This window comes from Crocodylus siamensis, chromosome 3, assembly GCF_052110815.1.
Source record: "Crocodylus siamensis isolate JL-2025a chromosome 3, ASM5211081v1, whole genome shotgun sequence".
Lineage (NCBI taxonomy): Eukaryota > Metazoa > Chordata > Crocodylia > Crocodylidae > Crocodylus > Crocodylus siamensis.
This window is the reverse complement of record NC_143397.1, coordinates 73,386,508-73,409,647: the sequence shown is the minus strand read 5'-3', so window position 1 is coordinate 73,409,647 and position 23,140 is coordinate 73,386,508. Positions and strand designations below refer to the sequence as shown.

General features: G+C 39.7%; 1 protein-coding gene across 2 annotated transcripts in view; it reads right to left on the bottom strand.

Annotated features, from left to right (window-relative positions):
- Positions 1 to 4,516: 4,516 nt before the first annotated feature.
- Positions 4,517 to 23,140, bottom strand: part of CHSY3 (chondroitin sulfate synthase 3) — a 252,663-nt gene continuing 234,039 nt past the window's right edge. For both annotated transcript variants that reach the window (XM_090038509.1, XM_090038510.1), the window contains one exon: positions 4,517 to 10,634. In XM_090038509.1, the coding sequence (XP_089894635.1) occupies positions 9,072 to 10,634 (1,563 nt within the window). In that variant the 3' untranslated portion in view covers positions 4,517 to 9,071. The remainder of the gene's footprint in view (positions 10,635 to 23,140) is intronic.

Genomic DNA, 23,140 nt, shown 5'->3' with positions numbered 1-23,140 from the left:
TTCCTTTCAGCCTCAGTCCCCGGGCACACTCCCCTAGCTCTCTATCCCTTAGCCAGGGTTGATTAAACAAATGAAACAACCAAGAATGCTGAATGCCCAGTCTCTTCCTATCCTCTAATAGGTCTACCCCGAACACTCCCAGGTTTCCTTCTGGCCTGACCCAGACCAATCACCTCCAGTGTTCCTCCCTCCTGCCTGTCACCCTATCTGGGTCTGGCGGCGATGCCCGCTCCGATTGTACCCCCTCAGGGCTCTCCAGTGGCTTTCCCTCCCTGGCAAGGCTGTTTCAGTGCCCTGTCATCCTGGCACCCCACCTGTGGGTCGCTTCACTCCCGGGTAATCCTCCAGCAACGTCCTCAGGTGCCGTGCCTCCAGTTCCCCCGTTGTCCAGTACAGTTGCCCACCGAGAGGTTTGGCCCCGCTCTGTCCACATCCCTGCCAGCTCTCCTGGCTCCATGAGTCTTGCAGGAGAGGCTCCTTTCGTCATTGATGGCTACTGCAGCTTTTTACCCGGGCTATCCACCCCCTCCACAGCTGCTGTTCTTATTGCTGCCAGCCAGCGTCTAACGGTGACATCATCAGCTGGCTGTAATTGAACAAAAAGGCAGCTAACGAGTTGCATGGGCTCCTCCCTCTGCCTCATGCATGTCCCGTCCTGAGCTGCGGGTAAATTCTGCTCATTACTTTGCCTCCCGGGACACTTGCCTTATCAAAGACATTTTTGAGTTCCTTACCTTTCCAGTACAAGTCTAATACAGGGCTCATCACTCTACTACCTCTGCTTAATTTGGCCCTATTTGTTTGAAAAAGAGTTTGGCTCATCTTTAATCATGGAAATATTTATGGCAATAACTCATTTATTCTGGATTTCTCATCAAAGTCACTGAATCAATGTGGTAAGAAAATATTGGCAAGCGCACTTAATTTCAACCACGTAGCTATATTTACTAAGCTACTGCAGACATGCACTGCCACTCTCCAAAGACTCTTTGTTCAAACAGTCTCTTTCATTTATGGCAGTAACAAGCCACCCAATACCAAAAAGCATATAAAGACTGTTATGAAAGACTTTAGAATTTTGGGCACAACTAGAACATGTTACCTAGTTCAACAACAGCAAATACAATAAATCATTTTTAAATGAAAAACAGAAACAAAGTCATAATTGTCTCTTCTATTTTCAATTTCCTTTGCTGTATTAAAGGTTAGTTGTTTGGAGCAGGCAAGTATAGCAGTGGCATCAGATGTAGGATTTTGCTATTGCTGTAAATAGTTCTTATATTCAAAGCACCACTAGATATGTGAATATGATGCGATAGCACAGAAAAAATTGCAGGAGACAGAAAACTTAACTTATACTTTAAAGTGAGACTTTTATATTTAAAGTTCTTTTAGAAGAAACCTCTCAGTGTCAACATCGGGCTCACAACTCAAACTGTGACAGAGCCCTATTTTATTTCCCCCACAATCAGATACTTTCCATATCAGTGGTGATGCATAGATGCACATGCACCTCCTGAGAATGCTGGTGTACCCCCTGACCAGCCACACTCCCTGATTAGGTGACAGGCAGGGGGGACAGGCAGGAGTGCTGGTGGCCCCCCCGCGAGCACTGGCTGGGGAATGGGAGCGCCGGATGTAGCACCGTGGTCACTTCTGGAAGTGCTGTGGCTGCTTCCAGGAATGCCACAGCTGCTTCCCGGTTGGTGAATTTTGCCATGGGGGGGAACTCCCCTCACCAGTTGCTGACTGATTGCTGGGGGGCACATCCCTCCCCCAAGTAAGGTGGCACCAGTCACCAATGTTTCATTTCCTTCCTTTTTAAAATTGAAATGACTGAAGCTAACAACATACTGGGCTGGATTTGTAGGAATGATTCCGGCAGATGGGAAGAAGTGACAATTCCCCTTTATTTGGTACCGGTGAGGCCACATCTGGAGCACTGCGTCCAGTTTTGGGCCCCTTACTACAAAATGATGTAAACAAATTGGAGGGAATCCAGTAGAGGGCAATGAAAATGGTTAGAGGGCTGGAGCACATACTTTATGACAAAAGACCGGGGGAACTGGGCTTATTTAGTCTGGAGAAGAGAAAACTGGGTACAACTACACATTCATTAATGTGCCATAATTATGGTGCATTGTTTAGTACATGTAATAACAAGTACTAAATGCACCATAATCGGCACTACTGTGCATTAGCAGAGATGAACACTTTTTAGGTGATAGTTAATATCCATTGAATTAATCTGTGCATGTCGCTGGTAGGTGTTGTATGGCTTTGGGGACCTCTTCATCAGTGTCCTGTTCCCCAGCAACTTCAGGGTGAAACTCTATTCCAGTGCCCCCTAGATGGTCTGAGCACTGCCCCTTTTCTTTCCTGCTACATCTTTGGTGTTCTTGTTGGGGAGACAGTTCCCTGTTGGGGGACCTGGTGGGGTCTTGACCCTGTGGGTGTCTTCGTGGGGCTCCTAACCTCCCCTTTACCCCACCCTTACCACCTCCTCAGCCTGGGTAGATGCTGTTCCCTGCAGGTCTTCCCACACTGCCCACCTTGATAGGGTTGGGTCTTCCTGGCCATCAATCTTTAGGGATTTGTCCCTCATCTCTGGGTCGGCTTCTCCTCTCCTGGGAAACTAAACTTTCCCCATCCGGGGCCAAACTGTCACTGAAGAAACTCAACTGAAAATGACTGGCTTCTCCTGGCAGGCTGCCGAGATTTCCTCTCTCTGGGCTCTCAGTTCCTGGGGGAAGACTTGTCTGTCCCCTTTACCTTAAGAGCCATGTGTACAGGCAACTGCCCTGTTTCCAGCCTTTGCTGGCTCTTCTGGCATCATCTCCCTGGGGCCCGGCTGACCTGTGGTCCTGTTGCTCTGGTCCCTCCAGCTGGCGCCACCTACTTCCCCCTCCTGGGGGCTCATGATTCCATATACTCTGCCTGCTGTAGGTCTGTCTGGGGATGCCTGCGGGCCTGAGGAGCCATCCCCAGCCCTGGTGTCTGAGCTCCTGGTTGGAGCCCCTTTGCTTCCTGGCAGCATCCCTTGAGGCTGCTGCCTCTCAGTGAGGCTCCCTTGCCCCCATTGGTCCTTGATGCTGCCCTCTGCCTCACCCATCTGGGTCTTCTGGCAGGCACCCGGCTCCTCCTTGTGGCAGCTGGAGCTGGAGACTATCAGCTCCACAGCCAGCATCTCCCAGTGTTCTGCACCTCGCTCCACAGTGCTGGCTCAACTGAATCCCCAGCTGCCTTTTGAGCAGCCCGCACTGCTCAGGAGCCATGCCCCCAGCTCTCACTAATATGCAGGCTCAAGCAGCTATGAAACTGCTGAGCCTGCATTTGTTGGTGTTGGTGTTTGGGTCTCTTCCCAGCTGCTGCCTGTCTCTGTTCCTGTGGTAAGTATCAGGGTACACTGATCAGGGTCTAGGCCATGCTGGGGTGGGGCTCCTGACTCCCCTCTCACAGTGCATTAGCACAGTTTTTGTGTGACATGCTAATGTGCAGTAGAATTAGTCCAGTAGGCATTAAGTATCTCACGTAGATGTGCCCACTTAGAGGGAATTTATTAGCAGCCTTTAACTACATGAAAGATGGTTTCAAAGAGGATGGAACTAGACTGTTCTCAGTGGTGGCAGATGTCAGAACAAGGAGCAATGGTCTCAAGTTGAAGCAAGGGAAGTTTAGGTTAGATATTAGGAAAAAAACTCTCAGTAGGAAAGTAGTAAAACACTGGAACAGATTACCCAGAGGGGTTGTGGAATCTCCATCCTTGAAGGTTTCTAAGATCCAGCTGGACAATGTCTTGGCTGGGATGATATTCTTGGGGCTAATTCTGCTTTGAGCAGGGGGCTCGACTAGATGACCTCCTGAAGTCCTTTCCAACCCTAATTTTCTGTGATTCTATAACAGCATCCCAACTAACATATGAAAAAACTCTGCATCTCCTCCTTCAAACTAATTCACCTATTTTGGAGGTCTTTTATATTATTTTGTAATTTAATCTCTTGAAATTTAGAAGTATGGAACTTTCTCCAGAAGCCATTTTACACACTAATATATATATTCTTTATGTCAATTATTTTATCATTTCTGCACATGAATCTATACAAACAGGCAGCTGGCTTGCACTGATTTCCATACTTATGTAGGTATCTAAAACAGAAAGTTTAAATCTATTGTGGGTACATTTATACCAGCTACACACAGAACTGAGTACAGATTGGACATATGCTTAGTCTTTTTTTGTTCTAACATAGCTAAGTGGTGGTAACAGCATTTTTGAATGAAATATTTCATACTATAGAAAAACCACAAAAGATGACCAATGGTAAAGGCTGATCTAAAAATAGCTGAAAGTAATCTGTGCACTAGGACACTGGGTTTCCCTAGCTGTTGGTTCCTAAAGATACGAACTCTGATGTCTTACAGGAAGTTTTTTGTAGAGGGTCCTTTTTGCAGTCTGTGGCTGTGGTTTGCTGATTTTTTTCCCATTTGGTTAAATTTTTGGCGAATGCTGAAAAAACACAGTAATGGCAACTTTAATTTGTTCTAATTTGTACATGGCAACTGGATTTGAGGTATTGGGTGCCTGTACAAATGTTTTTACTGGCACATATGAATAACATTTGCATCATCTTGACAACATGGTGAATGTGTACTCTCATACATTGTTTATGACTAATAATCATTGTATTAACATACTTCAGAGCTGCTATATCCATTCTGGAATTTCAGGTATAACAGGGACCAAGGCAAAAACTCCAGACAGAAATAGGGACCAAGAAACTTCCTGAACTATTCATTCTCCTAAATTTGAAGACAGGAAAGATTTTATATTTCCTTGCCTTGGTAGGATTCCAGGTTAAAGGAGACTAGAGGAAAGGATGAAGTAATAACATTCAGGATACTTTTAAATTCAACTGACAGACAAATGGAAACTGTGTGGCAGCAGACATAGAAACTATAATTCAACAAAGTGCTCTAGTTGAGCATTTTATATGGTAGTGTCATCATAAAACTATAACAGAAATATCACATGGCTTCAAAGACGTTCAAATGCTGTGGCATCATTGACTGAAAAGGGGATCAACCAAAAAACCCGAAAAACTGGAGGAAGACCTTGGGCACTAGTTAAGTCAACAAACATGAAAAAAGGCATAAAAAGAGCAAAAATTTCAAAGGAGGAATAAAAGAATAAAAAAGAATCTGAATTTAACTTTTTACTTTGCTTAAAGTAAAAAAAAAACCCAAAAAGAAAACTTTTAAGAAAATTACTTTGCCTTTTCTTAAATATTACTTTATTATGAACCAATCTCAAGTTGCACAACAGTAAAAAGTCACAGATTTGTGATTTTTTCTCTTGTACCTAAAGGATAGCTTTGTCATGCGAAGCTAAAGTTTCTATGACTAGGGACAGAAGTTACACAAACTGGTTTCAGTGATCAGAAACTGGTTTAAACCTGTAACTGAACAGAAGTTCAGTGTACATAAACCCACTTCAAAATGGCTGACACTGATTTAAGATAAACCTGGTTGAATGGATTATCAGACTTAACTGATTTGGCTTAAACTGTTTTATGAAACTTCTGTCCCAGACCCCTTTCTGGTTCAAGTTAAATCACAATCCCCCAGCATCACAGTATGCTTTGTAGCCTGGGCTGTGCTGGGCTGTGCTGTTTGCTCCAGAGAGCTGGGCTGGCCCTGCCCCTCTGCTCCTTAGCTGAAGCAGTGACGGCTAGCTGACAAGGGATGGGAGCAAGCCCAACTGGGGATGCAGCACATTCTGCAGGAGGGGACTGCCCCCTAGCCAGGCAAAAACCACAGCTAGGGTGTGGGGTCAGGGAGGGGGGTTAAATTTCCCCCACTCAAATGTGCTGCTGGTTGTAAGTGTGGACTATAAATCCCAGAGGTACCTGGAAGCAGGAAGAGGAAACAATGAGCAACCATACAGAGTTCCCACAGACCTCTGGGGCAGCAGTAGGAGATAGTAAACACATAGCCAGAAAGCCATGATCTAGCACCCCCTGGTTTCTGGCCTGAGCCACTGCAGTCATGTGAGTGCATTTCCTGAATCAAAGGTAAATGTCTGTTCACTTTCTGTTTCAATTTAATCTCTGCAGCTTAGACAAACCTTCAAAGACTGAATCAATTCAGCCTCAGGCTTTTTCACTGTCTGTACCTAGCCCACATGTTAGCTAATTCTTATTTTTAAATAATACTTAAAATCTTTTTAAAAAGTGATGGAATTACTTAATTTAGGAAAATGATCCTACCACCTACTTTGCAAGAATTTTCTCTTCAAATTTCAAAGGATTGTTATGTGTTCATGTTAGAGTCATTGCAAGTTGCAGTTGTTCTGTATCATCCTTTAGGTTGAACACACAACCCTCACCTGTACTTGGATTCTTTAAGGGTATTTTCCAAAATTTACCTCAGTCCTCTGCTGCATTCATCATTAAAGTGTCAAAACTTTTAAGTCCCATTACTTCTTAGGAGTACTTTTGTTGATGGTACCACTATACATTTTTCAGGACACCAGAGTAACTGTCCCAGAGGGAAACTTCTTGTGAAAACCCACATGCTATGATGAATGCTCTTGAATATTGGATTGGGAGGAATACATTTTTCTAATTTTTTAAAATTATTTTTTGCTTTTTCTGTGTCCCAAAGGCAGAAGTATGAAAAGTAACAGCCCACTTATCAGTAGTTAGAGTTAAGAATCTATTTCCATTTCCATTTGCAGGAGGTCTTGAAAAAAATGTCTATTACAGTGTATTGTGTTATTAACCCACTGACTACACATATACAAAGGGACATTATACACACTAAGTACTTCATTTTACAGTCAAAATTGTGATCAAAACTGGATAAAAGCAAAGAAACATGATGGACACTCCAGGGTTTTTTTTTTTTTCTTTTTATCTACACATCCATATCATTACTTTATCATTGTTATGCTCTTTTAATATGATCTTATTGGCAGGTGAATTATCCCCTTAAATAAAACAACTCAAGTTTTCAAATAATCTCAGGACAATTACTCAAAACACAATGCAATGTTTTATAATGAAAATTTATAATCAGGTTTATAACAAAGTAATTCATTGTATAAACAAATGAATCAGTCAAATGCTAAATAAATATCTATAATGCTAAATATCAACATCTTGTTTATATCATATAGGGCCTGATCCTGCAAGCCCTATGCATACAAGCCAACTTCCCATTGAAATCAATGGCTTTAGTTTTTATTTGTCTAGTTGTCTTTTAGTTTGAGCTGAGCAAATACATCATAGCCAATAAGTTCTCCAGTGAAATGAGAATTGGAAAACCAAAAGCAGATTATGTGTTTGTTACCTCATGTGATTGCTATTAATTTGTTTTTATATTTATCAGATCTTTAGCACTTTACTTCCCCACTCTGAAACTGATGCCTCCTCACAACTCAGATCTACAGCCAAGTGTGATCTGTGCAGGGGTTTTTTTGCAATTTCCTGGTATGTCTGTAAACCTACTGGAGTTTGTGCACTAGTAAGAGACAATCACTTGGATTTTCATGGAAAGCAAACAGAAAAAGGGCTGGACATAGCCAAAGCAAATCCGTGGAGCCATATGAATAAATAGCTCAGGACTTTTTATTTTCATTATTTGCTCAGCTCTTCTTGTGATATAGTTTGAAATCAAGTTATTACATACAATCAAAATTTATTCACGCTTGGTTAAATTCTGATGGTTTCTTGCATGTGTCTGATTTTACCACAGATTCATAGTAAAACATCTTAAATGTGTGCCTAAAAGAATGATAAAACAGAAGACCTTTGCAAGAAAGCATCTCTACAATTGAAAGGATGAGCAGTGTTCAAAGTGATTATACATTCTTCCTATACAAAAAACTTCTCTCTAAATATAAAAAATTACTTTATTTTACTTAAGTTGGCTTCATTTTTAAATATTCTACTCCACAAATCCATAATATGATCATTTCAGGCCGTCCAGAGAGATAAATCGTAACACAGTCCTATAACCTCCACTGACATAAATATATTGGCAAGGAACTTTGACCAGCAAGAGTAAATTGTCAACCTTAAATAATTACTTTTTACATTTTTAAAATTTTAACAATGGTTGGTCTCAGAGTACCAATATTAATGCACAATGTAGAAAAGCAATTTTAACTATCCTTTTAATCACCCTTTGCATCAAGTGCAGTTTTATGAAAGGAATGTAAAACAAATTTTTTATATATTAGATACTCATTTAAAAAGAGACAAAGCAACTTATTCTATGTGTTTGAAAAGAAGAGTACTGCATGTCTGTACTTTATTATAAATAACCATGTTCTGTCAATAGTTTCTTCTTGCCAGCAAACGAAGGACATTGGTTCACAAAGCTTCTAAAATAACACAAATATTTGATTAAATCATGTTTCCTTGAGAAAATAAAGTTCATTTGCATTTAGAGCAGACAGTAATGAGGAGTTCATTATTATTATAAGATGCTTAAGGAGTTGGTAGCCAGTACCAGTTGCATTTGGAAACAAACGCCTCAGTTTTTCCTTTTTTTAAAAAATAAAGGTACAATCATAGTTATTCGTTTACTTAAAAAATTCTAAAGATGAAGAAAAGTAGTGTTTATATATATAAGTCCTCATATAAATTATAAAACTCAAGTTTATGTTACAGAGTCCCTTCCACAGAGGAAGCATAAAGCACTTTTGTGTTATCTTCACCAGTAAATAGTTTTTATCACATTAAGTTTGACAAACGCAACAAAGATGATATTGCATCCTAAAGCCCAAAGAGAATAATCTTTTGATGCAGACTCTTATGACAGATGTGCTCCATGGGATCATTTGATTGCTGTGAGTTAACTCAATTTCAAACAAAAGGAGTACGAAAGTAAAACAACTAAGCAGTTCAGTAGGAATTGGAAATATCAGTGAACAGCAGACTTGTCTTCTTTGAGGTCAACAAACTATCTTTGGAAGACAACAAAGAGGAGTTAAAAAATATGACAACAAAATAAAAATAACAATAATGAGGTAAACTCCCCTAAAAAGGCAACAATGAACTGGAATGTCAGGAGAGAGTTCGATTATACCTGACACCTAAGTGTTTTTCTAGCCAGATTTCAGCGAGCTGCATGGTAGATGCAAATGTACTTGCTTTGGACCCTAAGCACATTTTATATTGTTTAGGATCTAAATTGGGGTCACACTGAACTGGATGAAAAACATGCACAACTCCTACTTCTTGACTTCTAAAGGCCTTCAACCCAGATATTATTACTTTGTTAAAGAGGTCTACATCTTCAAGTCCCCAGCCTTGAATTGAGGTATCAAATCCACCAACAGTCAGTAGGTCACTTTTGTAAATGCAGGTGATTCCAAATCCATAGTCTCTCCAAAATCCACTTTTCTTTGTAAAAACAAAGCTACTATCAGCTGGAGTGTTTCCTCCATATGTTACTTTTGGATCATATTGACTGAAGATGATAGGGTAATAAACCTGTTGTCCCTGAATAGTATTATCTCTACATCGCTGGAGAAAATCTGGGGTGAATATCAGGTCAACATCACAGAATAGCAGCAAAGTGTCATTGTCAAATTGAGAAGAGGCTGTTTCAAGACCTAAACCTCTGGAAAACTCTCCCGTCATGGGAATCAAGGTTATATCAGCTGTCGGATACTTATTATTATATTCTTTAATTAACTCCATATGTTTGCTGGAATCTTGGCCAGAGTCAGAACTGAACAGAATTATTGCCAGCTTTACATTCTGCCTTGGAATAAGACAAACTTTTTCAAAATTCTCCATAAATCTTAAGAAAATGTCATATCTTCCAGTGAGGGGGACAAGAATATGTATTTTCTTGTCATAATGTCCCCACATTTCTTTGGTGCCTTGAAACGATGAGAAAATCTTTAAAGAATTTGAAAGAAAAGACAAAGACTGAGTGTCACTGTTGATATTTTCTACAAGGGTTCTTACATCCAACTCCTCTGCTTCTCTGAAGAAAGGCTTGCTAAACAGTTGCTGAAGATAGGCATGACGTCTCACTGGAACTGTAAGTTTTCTTCCTTTGTGCCTTTTGTACAAAAGCAGTAAATCCAAGATGTACTCCACTCCATGCAAAGGGTCAACTCTACGGTAGCCATATTGTATTTCCTTGAAATCAATGAGTCTTCCTCTAGATTTAGAGTTTTCATTTATCATTTCCATTACCTGCATCACTGTGTCATCCAATGCTGCTCGCAGAACGTTGCTGATACTTTGTCGGGGTGGTTGGTTCTCAGCCATTGAGTAAAGGAGCTTCCCTGTGAGGAACTCCCATTCAATGACTTCATTCCTTTCACGTGGCTGGAAACGATTGAAAGAGGGCATCATTCCAAGCTGCTGATCTTCCTTATTTATTTCACTGTTACTGAGCTTGCTCATTAGAGCACTTTCCCTATGGAGCTGAATGGTGCGATAGCGCAATTCTGAGATTTTGCGGCTCAATATATAATTGTGCAGCCTATATTGGTAGGCTGGCCTTTTATTTGGATGAAGTGTTATGGCTGTATGAATTTTAGTGTTGTGAAGATCTTGGATGTAACCCTTCCGGTTGTGTTCATAATTTTCATGGAATAACTGCTGCATCTAGGAAGAAGGGGAAAAAAAACATATCATTAAATGGATTTTTATATACATTTGAAAAAAAATACATTTAGTATCCATGAAATCCTTGTAGATACTTTTATAAGTTATTCAACAAATATTATTCACATAATTTGTATGAAGTCCAGTAGTACCCACATTAAGCAAATAAGATTTCCTAAATAAAGTGAATGACAATTTATAGAACTTTGTTTCATATAACTGCAAAACCAGAAAAGTAATTTTTACAAGTACGTGATCATGACTCATCCCAGTACTTAGCAAAAGGATGTCAGAACCCTCATTGGTTTTCATAGAAGCAGGACGAGGCTTGCGGATGGAACGAGGATGTGATGCTGCAACACATAAAAAGTGTATTTGTACGTATCCATACTGAATGGCTAAAGGGTCTAAGGACATTTTTCAAGATTCTGACATATAAGTCAGTATGTACCAAAAGCAGCTCATGTTTCTTTCTCCAATAAACAAATGAACAGATCTCCTTAATATGGATTAAGCAAATTAACCTTAATTTAACTAAACTGTTAAACTAACTGTTTAATTTAGTAGTTTTGTCCTATGACCACACAGGATTAAGCAAATTAATTATAGTCACTTGGATAATGAGTACCGGCAGTAATAAATATATATACTGTACAGAATCATGCCCAGTCAAGCATGAGTATCATTTACCTTCAGCAAATTTTATTATTTATTTTTGAGATAAGTCCCGATATTCTAATTGTCAGATTAGTAACTGTAACATAACCTCACAAAGAGAGGTTCATTTTGTGGCTAAAGCACAGGATCAGGGGTTTGAACATCTGATACATGCACCCTACATATGCTATTGACCTTCAACTTTTTGTGCCTTCTTTGTGCCTGTACAAAGAGGATAGTTGAAGCCAACATAAAAAAAATTAAAGGTGCTTCATTCTTTCCTATGATAACAAGCATTAGCTGATTGCCCAAGGGCTGGATTCATATTTCTAGTACTGAGAGATAAGAAAAAGCAGGCTGTTTTTCTTCACATGCTTAATGAAAAACAGACTGGTCTGTAATTACATTATATAAAAAGGGAAAAGTGCTAATTGGACAGAAAACATTGCTCAGAGCATTGTTGGTGAACTGTAGTACTAATCAAATTGAGACTGGTATTGAAGTCTGTCTTCTCTACGCTGCACAAATCAACAAAGGTGACATTTGATATCAGAATAAGTGATATCACAACATCAAAATGTTTAAACTCATTTTATGACAAACCTTTCTAGAGCAGAGTTCCCCTTCAAATATTTTGCTTCCCAAAAAAATTATTAAACAGAGAATAAATGATTCCTGAAGAATACTGTCAGGTTGCATTCTCATAAAGGAGCACCTCCCCACTCCCCACAAGGTTAAGAACCAAGGTGGAAAACATTTAAAAGGCCTGTTACAGAAGAATTTACAGCAGAAAATGCAAATCTTAAATCAAAACTTGTCAAAATATTATTCCATATAGAATGTCAAGATTGTTTTAAGTTTCTGTTCTCTTCCTGAAATGAATTGGCTTAAATAAAGAAAGCTATTATTGTTGGCGAATCCTGTATTTCTGAGACCATAAACATAATCTGAAAATAAGACAAGCAGAGAAACAGTGTCATGAACATGTGTCTTTGCCCATAAATCAATCCACAGTCAGACTATTTTAATACCACATTTAAGCTGTGACAGATTGGTCTTTAACATAGATCAAACAATCCAGAGCAAGGCATGTAGGGAAAAACTGATGGTAGCTAATAATACTCAAACAATTTGGCACTTAGAGAACATATTTTGTCTGAGGATCTCAAAACAAATTACAAAATATCCCTGAAGGAAGGTATTATATTCACTTTGAATTGAAATGCACGGGGAAAGAAAGTAAACGATTTGTCTGAAGTTACAGAAAACATTTTGGGTACCTTGACTCTTAATCACCTTCTCTGAGGCAAGCACATCACTTCCTATGCCACTTTTTAATGTCTCTTTAAAAAGTTACATTAAACTAAGAAAACTTTGAGGTACAAATTAGGTTTTATCTTTTGAAAAGTCTAGCTGGATCCCTGCACAGTTCCTTCTTTCTTCTTACAAGCTGAATTCCATCATCCTTCCTTTTCATTTAGGATTGTGCAATTCATTTTCTCAATGTGATATCAATCTCCTATACTCCTGTTGTTCATATAACCAAGAATTACAATTGTAGTGTTGTTTTTGGGACCAAAAAACTCTATTTCCCATAAAAAAAAAATCTTAAAATGAATGCTATATCATTATCTGGCAGAACATGAATCTATTATTCTAGGTTTATAGCTGTTTTTCCTGCCAACTCTCCCCCAAAACCTTGAATGACACAGGAATAAAAGTGAGGCAAAACAGAAAGATTTTTTTTTTTTTGTTAAGGGGACCTACTATATTTGTATCTACTTCATAATTCTCCTACTTATAATAAAATTTGGAGGCAACTAAGACAACCCAGTCCAACTTTTTTAGTTTAAACTAGATCTTTAAAACCAGATTTTGGAATCTCACTAGGTCTCCATTTTGAAAAATATTGACTTAATCTTTATTGTAAAATAGTATGTTTTGTTATACTCAGAATTTTTTAAAACAAGTGTTCACTAGAAAATGCTTATTTGACAAAATCAATTTGACAAAATCAAAATCTTTCATTTTTTCAGAAAGAAGTATTCATTTTTCTACTGATATATTCTAGTGAAAAACCACTTGATGAGAAATTAAGAGAGGTGATGGTGGTATTGAAAAACATGTTAGAAAACCTGCTGCTAACCCTGACATCTGTAATTGGTATTTCGGCCCTTTCTGAATCTTCTATAAGCAAGATGTGGATGTAGAATTTCAGAATTCCATTAAAAGATTCCAGCAAACTTACAATAAGTAGCTATTGCTAAGTGTATTGTTTATTTGTTGTCAAAGAGTCATTCAGTGATAATGCTGGAGAAGTCTTAGTGTTTTACAAATTCAGTACAGAGTAGTAGAGTTCCTCAGTCAATTTAAATTGGTGTAGACTCATTATATTAAAATGAATAAACTAAGCCAGTTTATACCAGGTGAAGTTGACCTAATGTTTCCCTATCTTAATCTTACTGAAATCAGTGACTGGTAAGCTTCCATGTGATTTTATTAGAGGTTCCATGTGTTAATTTTTTATATGCAATCACTAAGCTTTTTAATGAGGAGATTGCCTTTTGAATAATTCTCCTAGCACAACTAGCACTACAGTTGATGGGCATTTCTGCTGGAGTCTCTTTATACTGGCTGCAACTAGAAGCTGGTGAGAGATCTGAGTACTTTATCGTGCTCTAAGTAGCTCTGAGCTGCAACCGGCAGAAAAAATATATGGTGAATTAAGTAAGAGCAAAGACAAAGCTTCCTTGCAAACGGCAGAGAAATAGAATAGTTAATATGTAAGCGTATTGTAATTTGTACTGTAAACCTTCAAACTCAATCCTTTTGATTTAGTAATGTAATATAACTGAAAAGACTTATTATATGTAATGCAAATGCCCAAATCAACCTTCTTTTATTATGGAAGAATAATATTAAAATTCAACATAAATGGTGGTTTCTTTAATTAAACACTATTTTTCTTTGAACATTCTTTTAAAATGATTTCTCCCACAGAGAAAGCATGAAGGCATGCTTCAGAGAGAACATGAGAAGGCATGAAGCTTAATGCAATCCTCAGATCCCCTCCTTTTTAAAGATACTATTAAATACCCAACATCTTGTTTACCTCAAGGAATGACTGAGCTTTTCACACATACAGCAATAGGAGTACAACAAAGGGGTACCCATTGCTGTCCTCTTTTCACACCTAAACATAGTTAAAAATTAGGTTTCCAATACTCCTGTTGACTTCATTGCAGATCTCCTGTTGCCGATTTGGGTTGTAAAGTAGCTAAAGCAGTGCCTCAAAGGAATTGTTGGCAATAGTATGTAACCTATCATTACAGCCTCTGTGCTGGAGGAATAGAGGGTTGCCAACATAAAGCCCATCTTCAAAAAGGGCTCCAGATGTGATCCTGGGAACTACAGATCAGTAAGTCTCATTTCCATCCCTATCCTTGGCATATTGGTAGAATCTATAATAAAGAATAAAATCAGCACTCATACGGACAAATATGATCTGCTGGGGAAAAGTCAGCATAGTTTTTATAAAGGGAAATCCTGCCTCACCAATCTGCTGGAGTTTTTTGAGGGTGTCAGTAAGCATGTGGATAAGGGGGATCTAGTTGACATAATACATTTGGACTTTCAAAAAGTTTTCAGCAAGGTCCGTCATCAAAGGATTTTTAAAAAATTGTGTTGCCATGGGATTGGAGGGGCAGTTCTTTCCTGGACTGAGAGCTGATTAAAAGATAGGAAGCGGAGGGAAGAAGTACATGTTTACTTTCCAGGATAGAGAGATGTAAAAAATGGGGTCCCACAGGAATTTGTGTTGGGCCCAGTTTTACTCAGCATTTTCATTAATGACCTAGAAATGGGGGTGTACAATGAAATCTCCAAGTTTGCAGATGATACCAAATTATTCTGGGTAGTCTAGTCCCATGCTGACAAAAAAGAGCTCACAGAGCTGCAGAAAGATCTCACCAAGTTAAGTCAGTGGGCCAAAAAATAGTAGTTCAACTTCAATGTTGACAAGTGCAAGGTAATGAACCTAGGAAAAATAACCTCAACTCGATGTACACAATGCTATGTTGCAAATTAGCTGTTACAGTTCAGGAGTGACACTTGAAAACATTGTAGACAGTTCTCTGAAAACATAAGCACAATGTGCAGAGGCATCCAAAAAGCCAATAAAATATTGGGCATCATTAAGAAGAAAATTGAAAACAAAATCAAGAATAGCATCCTGCCATTATACAAAATCCATGGTGTACTGACATCTTCAATACTATATGCAGTTGTGAGATGCAGGTCTCCATCTCAAAAAAGATGCAGTAGAATTAGTAAAGACACAGAGAAGGCAACCAAAGTGATCAGGGTATGAAGCAGTTGCCATACCAGGAGAGACTACAAAATCTAGGAGTCTTCAGTTTGAAAAGAAAATGCTGAGGGGGGATATGATAAATAAAGTCTAATAAAATCATGATGGATGTGGACCAAGTAAACAGGGAATTGTTGTTCAGCAAGTCCCAGAATACCAGAACTAGTGGGAACCCTGAAATTAGTAGGAAACAGGTTTAAAACTAACAAGAAAAAGTACTTTTTTATGCAATATGTATTTAACTTGTTTCAGGGATGTATTTAATAGCCGTATGGGTCTGAGACAAAAAGAAATGGAAAAATCTAGAACTCTTGGTTCAGAAATGATACCTTTTATTAGACTAACTAGGAAATCACAAAAAAATCATCTTTTTTTTGCACGCTTTCTTTCTGCAAGAAATTTTTTTGCTATTTCCTTGCTCGTTTAATAAAAGGTATCATTTCTGAACCAAGAGTTCCAGATTTTTCCATTTCTTTTTGTCTCAGACCAACATGGCTACCAAATACATCTCTGAAACATGGATGATGCTGAATTTTAGCTGATTTGGGATTTTAAACTTCATTGCTGAACAACAATAAAGATTTCTACACTTCCTTGCTTGACATCTAACACCTCCAGGGAAGGAATCCTACCTGATCTGCACAACAAAGAGCAACTCAGAACAACTCACAAAGACACTCTCATGGGCCCAGAGGGACAGATTTCCATCTCTAGCTTCCTCTGTGCAAAAATGAAGTTTATTTCCTACCTATGGGGACTTTTTAAGCATCTTTCATTTTCCCTGCATTCAAAGATTAATTCAAACTGGAACAGGTAGAGTAAGGGGTTATGAGGATGATAGGTTATGGGAACGGAGAAGAAGCTAAAGTGATTAGCGAAAAAAAAGGTTTACCATCTAAAAATGTGTTGGGTGTAAACGACAAGGTTTGCACAAGAACAAGTAAGTAAAAACTGGCAATGAATACTGGAAATTGAAAGGTTTCTAACCATCCTGAAGGATGGTTCCAATGGTCCTGGAACAACTGTCCAATAAGGCTTTTTTGCCCCTACTATGTTCAAGTTAGATAATCTCTTTTATGAACTGATCAAACTCTGACAAAGTTACCTGTAGTAGCAGGGGTCTTGTTCCAGTGATTCAGTGGTGAAGAACAACTGATTATATATGGTACCAAGCAAGCTTTTCTAAGAGTAACATTTTCCAGTGTTCTTTAGGGCTGTGACTTTAGAGCTTTCTTGTTTTTCCCTATATATAGTAGTATCCCGTAGTGTGATTTTTGCCTCCAAAACTGAAACATGAAGCAAGTTTTCTTATTCAATTTACAGTAAGATATTAAGCATCTTTTTAAGCTAAGTCCAATCACTGTAGTTTCTAACATGTCTAGACAGGCTGAAGTGAAGCACTGGTATAGCCAAAGAACGAACATAAAATATGACTTTACACCCAGATCTATTCTCTGTACATTTTGAGGTCTTGCCAGCAATAAAAATAGGTTTAGACGCAGGTCAGGTTACTGGCTAAAATTTCTGTTGGGAGAATTACCACTCTCCCAGGAAAAACAATGAATGTTCACTCAAAGTCCTTTTTAATATTGGTGAAGACCTTGTCCTGAGATCAGCTCAGTTCCCTTTGAGTCTAACAGATATTAATCAAAGTCCATAATAAACTCTGATAAAATTATGTTGTTCCATTAAGACTGATGTATTTTTTGAAGTTCTATATTCCTTTGTGCTTATTACTTTAAAACTAAAAATCTGATGCCTCACTGAAGTACTAGAAACACAATACTAGGAGCATATATAATACTGTTTTTGTGCATCACTCTATATAATCTCTTGGGATACCTTTACATGGTCTCTGGGGTGGGAGGTGCTTTAATTAAGAGAGGCTCTTGGGAGTCACTTTAATTAAAGCACCTGCAGCACCTCATGTAAAAATGGGGTGGGAGGGGGCTTTAACTAAAACACATTCAACAAGCTTTAGTTAAAGGACCTCCACCATTCTGAAGCATGGGGATGCTGAATATGAGATGCTGAGGCTGCTGGAGCATGCTAATTAGCACAGTCTGGCTCTGATGGGTGCTAATTAGCATATATTGGAGCAGGCACTGGGCATATGTATAGGTGTCTCATCCATAGATCAGGAAATATTATCATTGAAATACCTATTAAAAGTTAGCACATAAGTTATAGGAAAACAACATTATATCAGAGAAATAAATTATAAAAATTTAATTTCTGGGAGGTTGAAGTGATAATATATTTCCTGCTGTGAAGGTGGTCTATATATAATTAAACCATAGTGCATGTAGCTATCATGAAAGCCACAACAATAAATGGAAAAATAGTTTAATATGAATTTGCACCTCCCAAAAATGCCATGGTAATGAAAATATTAATTAACAAAACCAATTTAATAATCCATAAGCTTTATTTAAACTATTCATTCACCATTTTTGTGGCTGAGTTTTAGGATGCTTTCTACAGAAAAAAAAGAGTCACTTAGACTGACTGGACTGTCTTTCACTGGTTTCTAAGGACACTGAAGATCAATTTTCTTTTGAATTGAAGGCTGTTCTCCTAAATAAATATGTTGTATGCTTTTTTAAATCATCCTACATGCAAAACAACCAATAAGGCATTGGCTTTAATTAAGTTTTTTTCTTACCTAGGCTTGCTGGCTGGTGATATTTATTTGGTCATTCAGGAAGCTTTTTTAAACTTTCTTTAGAAAGTTTCACTTCCCTTCATAAAAGATGAAGCTGCACAATGTTCTCTAGATATCTGTAGTTTGTATTACTGAATTGCTTCTATTTCAAGTGTATTTTTAGATTTCCTAAAACTTATTAGACTTTTGTTCTAGGGTTAATGAGGACCTCATTCTGATACTTTTCTTCCTACTGGGTTGTACTTACTCCTCAAGGACTAAATTTGATAACCTGAACTCAAGTACCCACAGATTTTGAACAAAATAATTGCAATTGATTTAAAGTCCAAATGTCAACAATGTCCTTTTCCATTTCATAACATATATAAACAATAATGTATTCTAACCAATACTTGTATTTATTTATAGATATTGTATCAGTAATAAAAACATCTAGCTCTCTAGTTATACTCTTCTCATCCATAGAATTCAAAGTACTTCATAAAATGTTTCACTTCAACTTATAAACCTACAAGAAATATTTTTTTAATATCAGTCAACTCCAAGGGATTCTCAAGTATTGTTCTCAAGTATTCTTAAGGAGAGCAGCAAATAAAGGCATTGGACTTAAGATAAGCAGACTTTAGCAAACTCAGGGAATCGGTACGAAGCAAGTCAATGGGCAAAAGGAGTCCAGGAAAACCGGCTGTACTTTAAGGAGGTCCTTCTAAGAGCTATCCTGATGCAATGGAAGAATGGGGTATGCAAGGAGAAAATTAGAAAATTGGGATGCAAATTGCAAGGGACATAAAAGGTAGTAAATAGAGAATCTACAAGTCTGTCAGCAGAAGGAGGAAGACCAAAGACACCAATTGGTTGCTTAAGAAAAGCAGAAGACAATCCATATACAGAGAAGGCTAAAGTATCTAATGCCCTTTTTTACTTCAGTCTTCACAAATAGGGGCAGCTATCAGATGGTGAGTGCAGTTGGCAGCAAAGATAGGGAAGAAGATGAACAATCCAGAATAAGGGAAAACAGCTTAGGAATTACTAAAGTTAGAATTTTTTTTAATTTTCTGTATTCCAAACCAGATTAACCAAATCAAATTCCAATTCTGAGAGTCAGCCCAAAACCATAAGTGGCCCTCTACCAGCAAACATCCTCCACCCCCATCTGGGGCTTCAAAAGTTTCCAAATCCTATGGTGGGCATCCTACTTGCAGGCCCAAGTCCAGAGGCTTGGGGTTCAGATGCCCCCGAGTTTTGCTTGCCCTCAGCCATATGGCGGCAGGAGCAAGCTAAGAAGGAGTGTCCCCTTTCCATAAAGTGGGCATAAAGCCAAGACCTTCCCACTCCAGCAGCTAAGTGGGAGGTTTACTATACATTACCTTGGAAGGTGCTATCCCTGTGCCAGAAGAGCAGTCTTCCCCAGGTACAACTAGGAAAACTGCCTCAGTGGTCATGGTGTTTCCCTTGCCAGGTAAGCATAGGACTACGCTTGAGCCCACAAGAGGTTAGAAATAGATGTTTATGAATGAAGTGGATCAGCTGTGCCGTAATGTGTCATGAGACAGTTGATCCACTTCACTGGGTGAAATACATGTCGCCCTATGTCCCACCCACTGATGGTGCAGAAAAAGGAGAGATGCATTTTCTCAGGGCTTGAAGGACCTTGTTCTGTGAATTCTGGGAACTCCCAGGCAAGATCAGGGCCCTGTGAGCATCTGTCCAGCACTCCCCGCTTACCCAGATGTGCCCCAGGAACCTCAGGCTGAGTCTGGGTAAGTGGGGAAAATTAGGGTTTCCCCACTCACTCAGACCTGCACCTGGGATCTCTGGAGACCCATCTCAGTAAGCTGTGAAATCATAGCCCTGTCCTTTAGAGCGTCTGCAACTTCAGCCAGTTTAGTGATAAGTGTGCAATCAGTCCCATCATCCAAATCATTAATAAAGAAGTTAAATAGTACCAGACTTAGCTTCCTTGGGAATCCCACTTGATACCTCCTCTGAACTAGACAGAGCCACTGATGACTACTCATTGAGCCTGATGATCCAACCTTTTCAATTTAAATGCATCCAATTAGAGGTAATAAGCTAAGAACATAAATATCAATTATGTTGTGATTTATTACTCTGGTAAATAAATGCACCTAATGTTTTCAACAGTACACATTTCTAATGCAGGCAGTGCAGGCATTAAGCTGAACTTAGAAGACTGCCTAGGGCGGGGTCAGCAACCCCTGGCATGTATGCCGAGCATGGCACACAAGGCCATTTTGCTTGGCACACCACCACCAGCCCTGGCTCTAAGCAGCTGCTGCCAGTTATGGAGCCTAGGCTGCTTCCAGCAGGCGGCTGGGAGGCTGCAAGCAGACCAGGCTCCTTGGGCTGGCTGCAGCCGGGAGGCTGTAAACAGCTGCTCTGGGCTCTGGCATGTTGGCACTCCAGCACCTTTCAAGGTAGACATTGTGTGTTTTTCGGCACTCCGGTCAAAAAAACACTGCCTACCCCTGGTCTAGGAAATACTTAGGGCAGTGGTTCTCCACTCAGACAATGCTCGCTCTTAGCTTTTGCCTATTTTATTTAACTATGGAAAAATATTATATTCATTCCTGTGTTGCAAAAAATTAATAAAACCCACAACAGTTCAGAATGTATTTAACACTATGGATTCCTATTTGAAAACTCTGGGTTTTTCTTTTGAATTATGCTTGCACACCTAACAGTATTAACATTGTGCAGCACTCTGTGGTAGGGCTGTGCAAAGCTTTGGTAGCTAATTCGATTCAGAGATTTGACCTACAATCAATTCGGCCAAATCTCCAAATCCAAATCAAATCAGAAGACCCATTAAAAAGTCCTAATTGAATCGGAACCCCCTTGAATTCAGAGATTGGGCCATAGACTATACAGGCAGTCCTCGACAATGCTGGACACAACTGCCTCCAGCTGGTAAGTCTGTTGTGGCAAAGAGGGGAAGGGAAGGGAAGGGGTGGGGTGGGGGGGGAGAAGATCAATGCCCCCACAGTGAAGGAGGGATTGGGGCTGGAGCTAGGGCTGAGACAAGCTGCCCAGCTGGGGTACTCAGGTTAGGGTGGGACTCAGGTTGGGGTGCTCCTGCCACTATGTGTCACCAGTCCAGAAGCTGCTGTTCTGGTGGTTCCTCCTGCATTCCAGGAGGCTAGCCCCAGCCACTTGCCACTGGGCTGCACTCTACAGGGCAGGTGGAGTCAGGGCCATGCTCCGGGTGGCTAGCCCTAGCCCAAGGCACAGCCCTAGTTCCACCCACCCCACAGAGTGCAGCCTGGCAGCAGGGGCTTGCTACCTGAAACACAGCCCTGGCTCCATCCACCCACTGGAGCACAACCTGGTGGTGAGTGACTGGGGCTAGCTTCCCAGAGTGCAGCCTGGCCCCACCCACCCCATGCAGATCCGGTGGCACACACCTGCTCCCATGGCTTCCTGGACCAGCAGCAAGAGGAGCCACCAGAAGAAAACTCCCAGACTGGCAGTGCATGGCAGTACACAGTGGCAGGAGCCCCCCTCCCTGAATCTCGTACCCCCCCCACCCGACTGGGCAGCTTGTCCCAGCCCCAGCCCCAATCCCTCCCTCACTGTGGGGGCATTGATCTGCCCAACCCCCCCACACCTCTTTCCTCCCCCGCTCTGCCCACCACAGCAGACTTACCACCTGGAGGCAGCTGTGTCCAGCACTGTCAAGGACTGCCTGTATAATCTATGGCCGACTCTCTGAATCTTAATTCAGAGTATCTGTGCTGGCTTGGCTCTGAGAGAGCTCAGGGATGGGGTCTATTGGGTGCTCAGCTGGAGCAGCCAGGTGTGGGCCAAGTCTATCACACCTCCCTGTGAGCAGGGGTAGCAGGGGCCACTAAGGAGGCTCAGATACCAGAGGACAGTGATCTAACTTGATTTGACAGGGGATCTGGTATAGATGTTCAATTCACTGGTCTAACTTAAATCAATCAGATTAAGGGCACATCAAACCAGGTCTATCTTAGACTGTGTTCCACCATTTTTAGACCAGTCTAAGTGTAATGTCTGTACCCAGTCTCAGATTAAGGAAAAAAATGAAAATTTGAAATTAAGGCTCAATTATTCCCTTAAATGCTGAATACTTGTCAATGTAGCTTGTGAAAGAAGGAAGTGCAATTGTTTTGTGGTACACTTAACAAGGAAATGTATAGGTCTGCATCTGCAGAGCTGATTACAGGTACCAGCTCCAGAAATGTAAACTCCATATGTTCATTAATAGCATGAAATAATTTTGTATTTCTAGTATTCAATATGTGAAAGAAACTTGATATTTCAAGAATTATATTAGTATAGTTACAGTTTGGATAGCAGAATATCCTATTTTATAGCTCAGACATATTCTCCTCATACCTGAAAGATGGGGTGTTCCTTGCAAAGACTGATTTCCTTCCCTCCTTCATCCTGACCCCCATATTTTAGATTTAATTTATTAATGTAAAAATATTAGCTTCCACAGAAGATTTCAATGTTCAGCTACAAAACAGAGTTTTATTTACAGTATGGCCACATTGCAGTGCAAAGCCCAATCATGTCCCATATCTCTGGTTAGAACTCAAAGCCATTATTATTTAAATACAAATGACAGCAAATTCTCTTTTCTTTATGCTTGTATGATGAACACCAACCACCAACCATCATCACCATTCTTTCCATAGTTTGTATATTTAAATACTGCAAAGGGAAAATCTTAAAAGGACTGGTAGAAAACACTTTTATTTTGCACTGAGAAACACCTACATCCTTGTTTTACAGTAGTGGCTCTGAAAAATACATAGACTTATCACA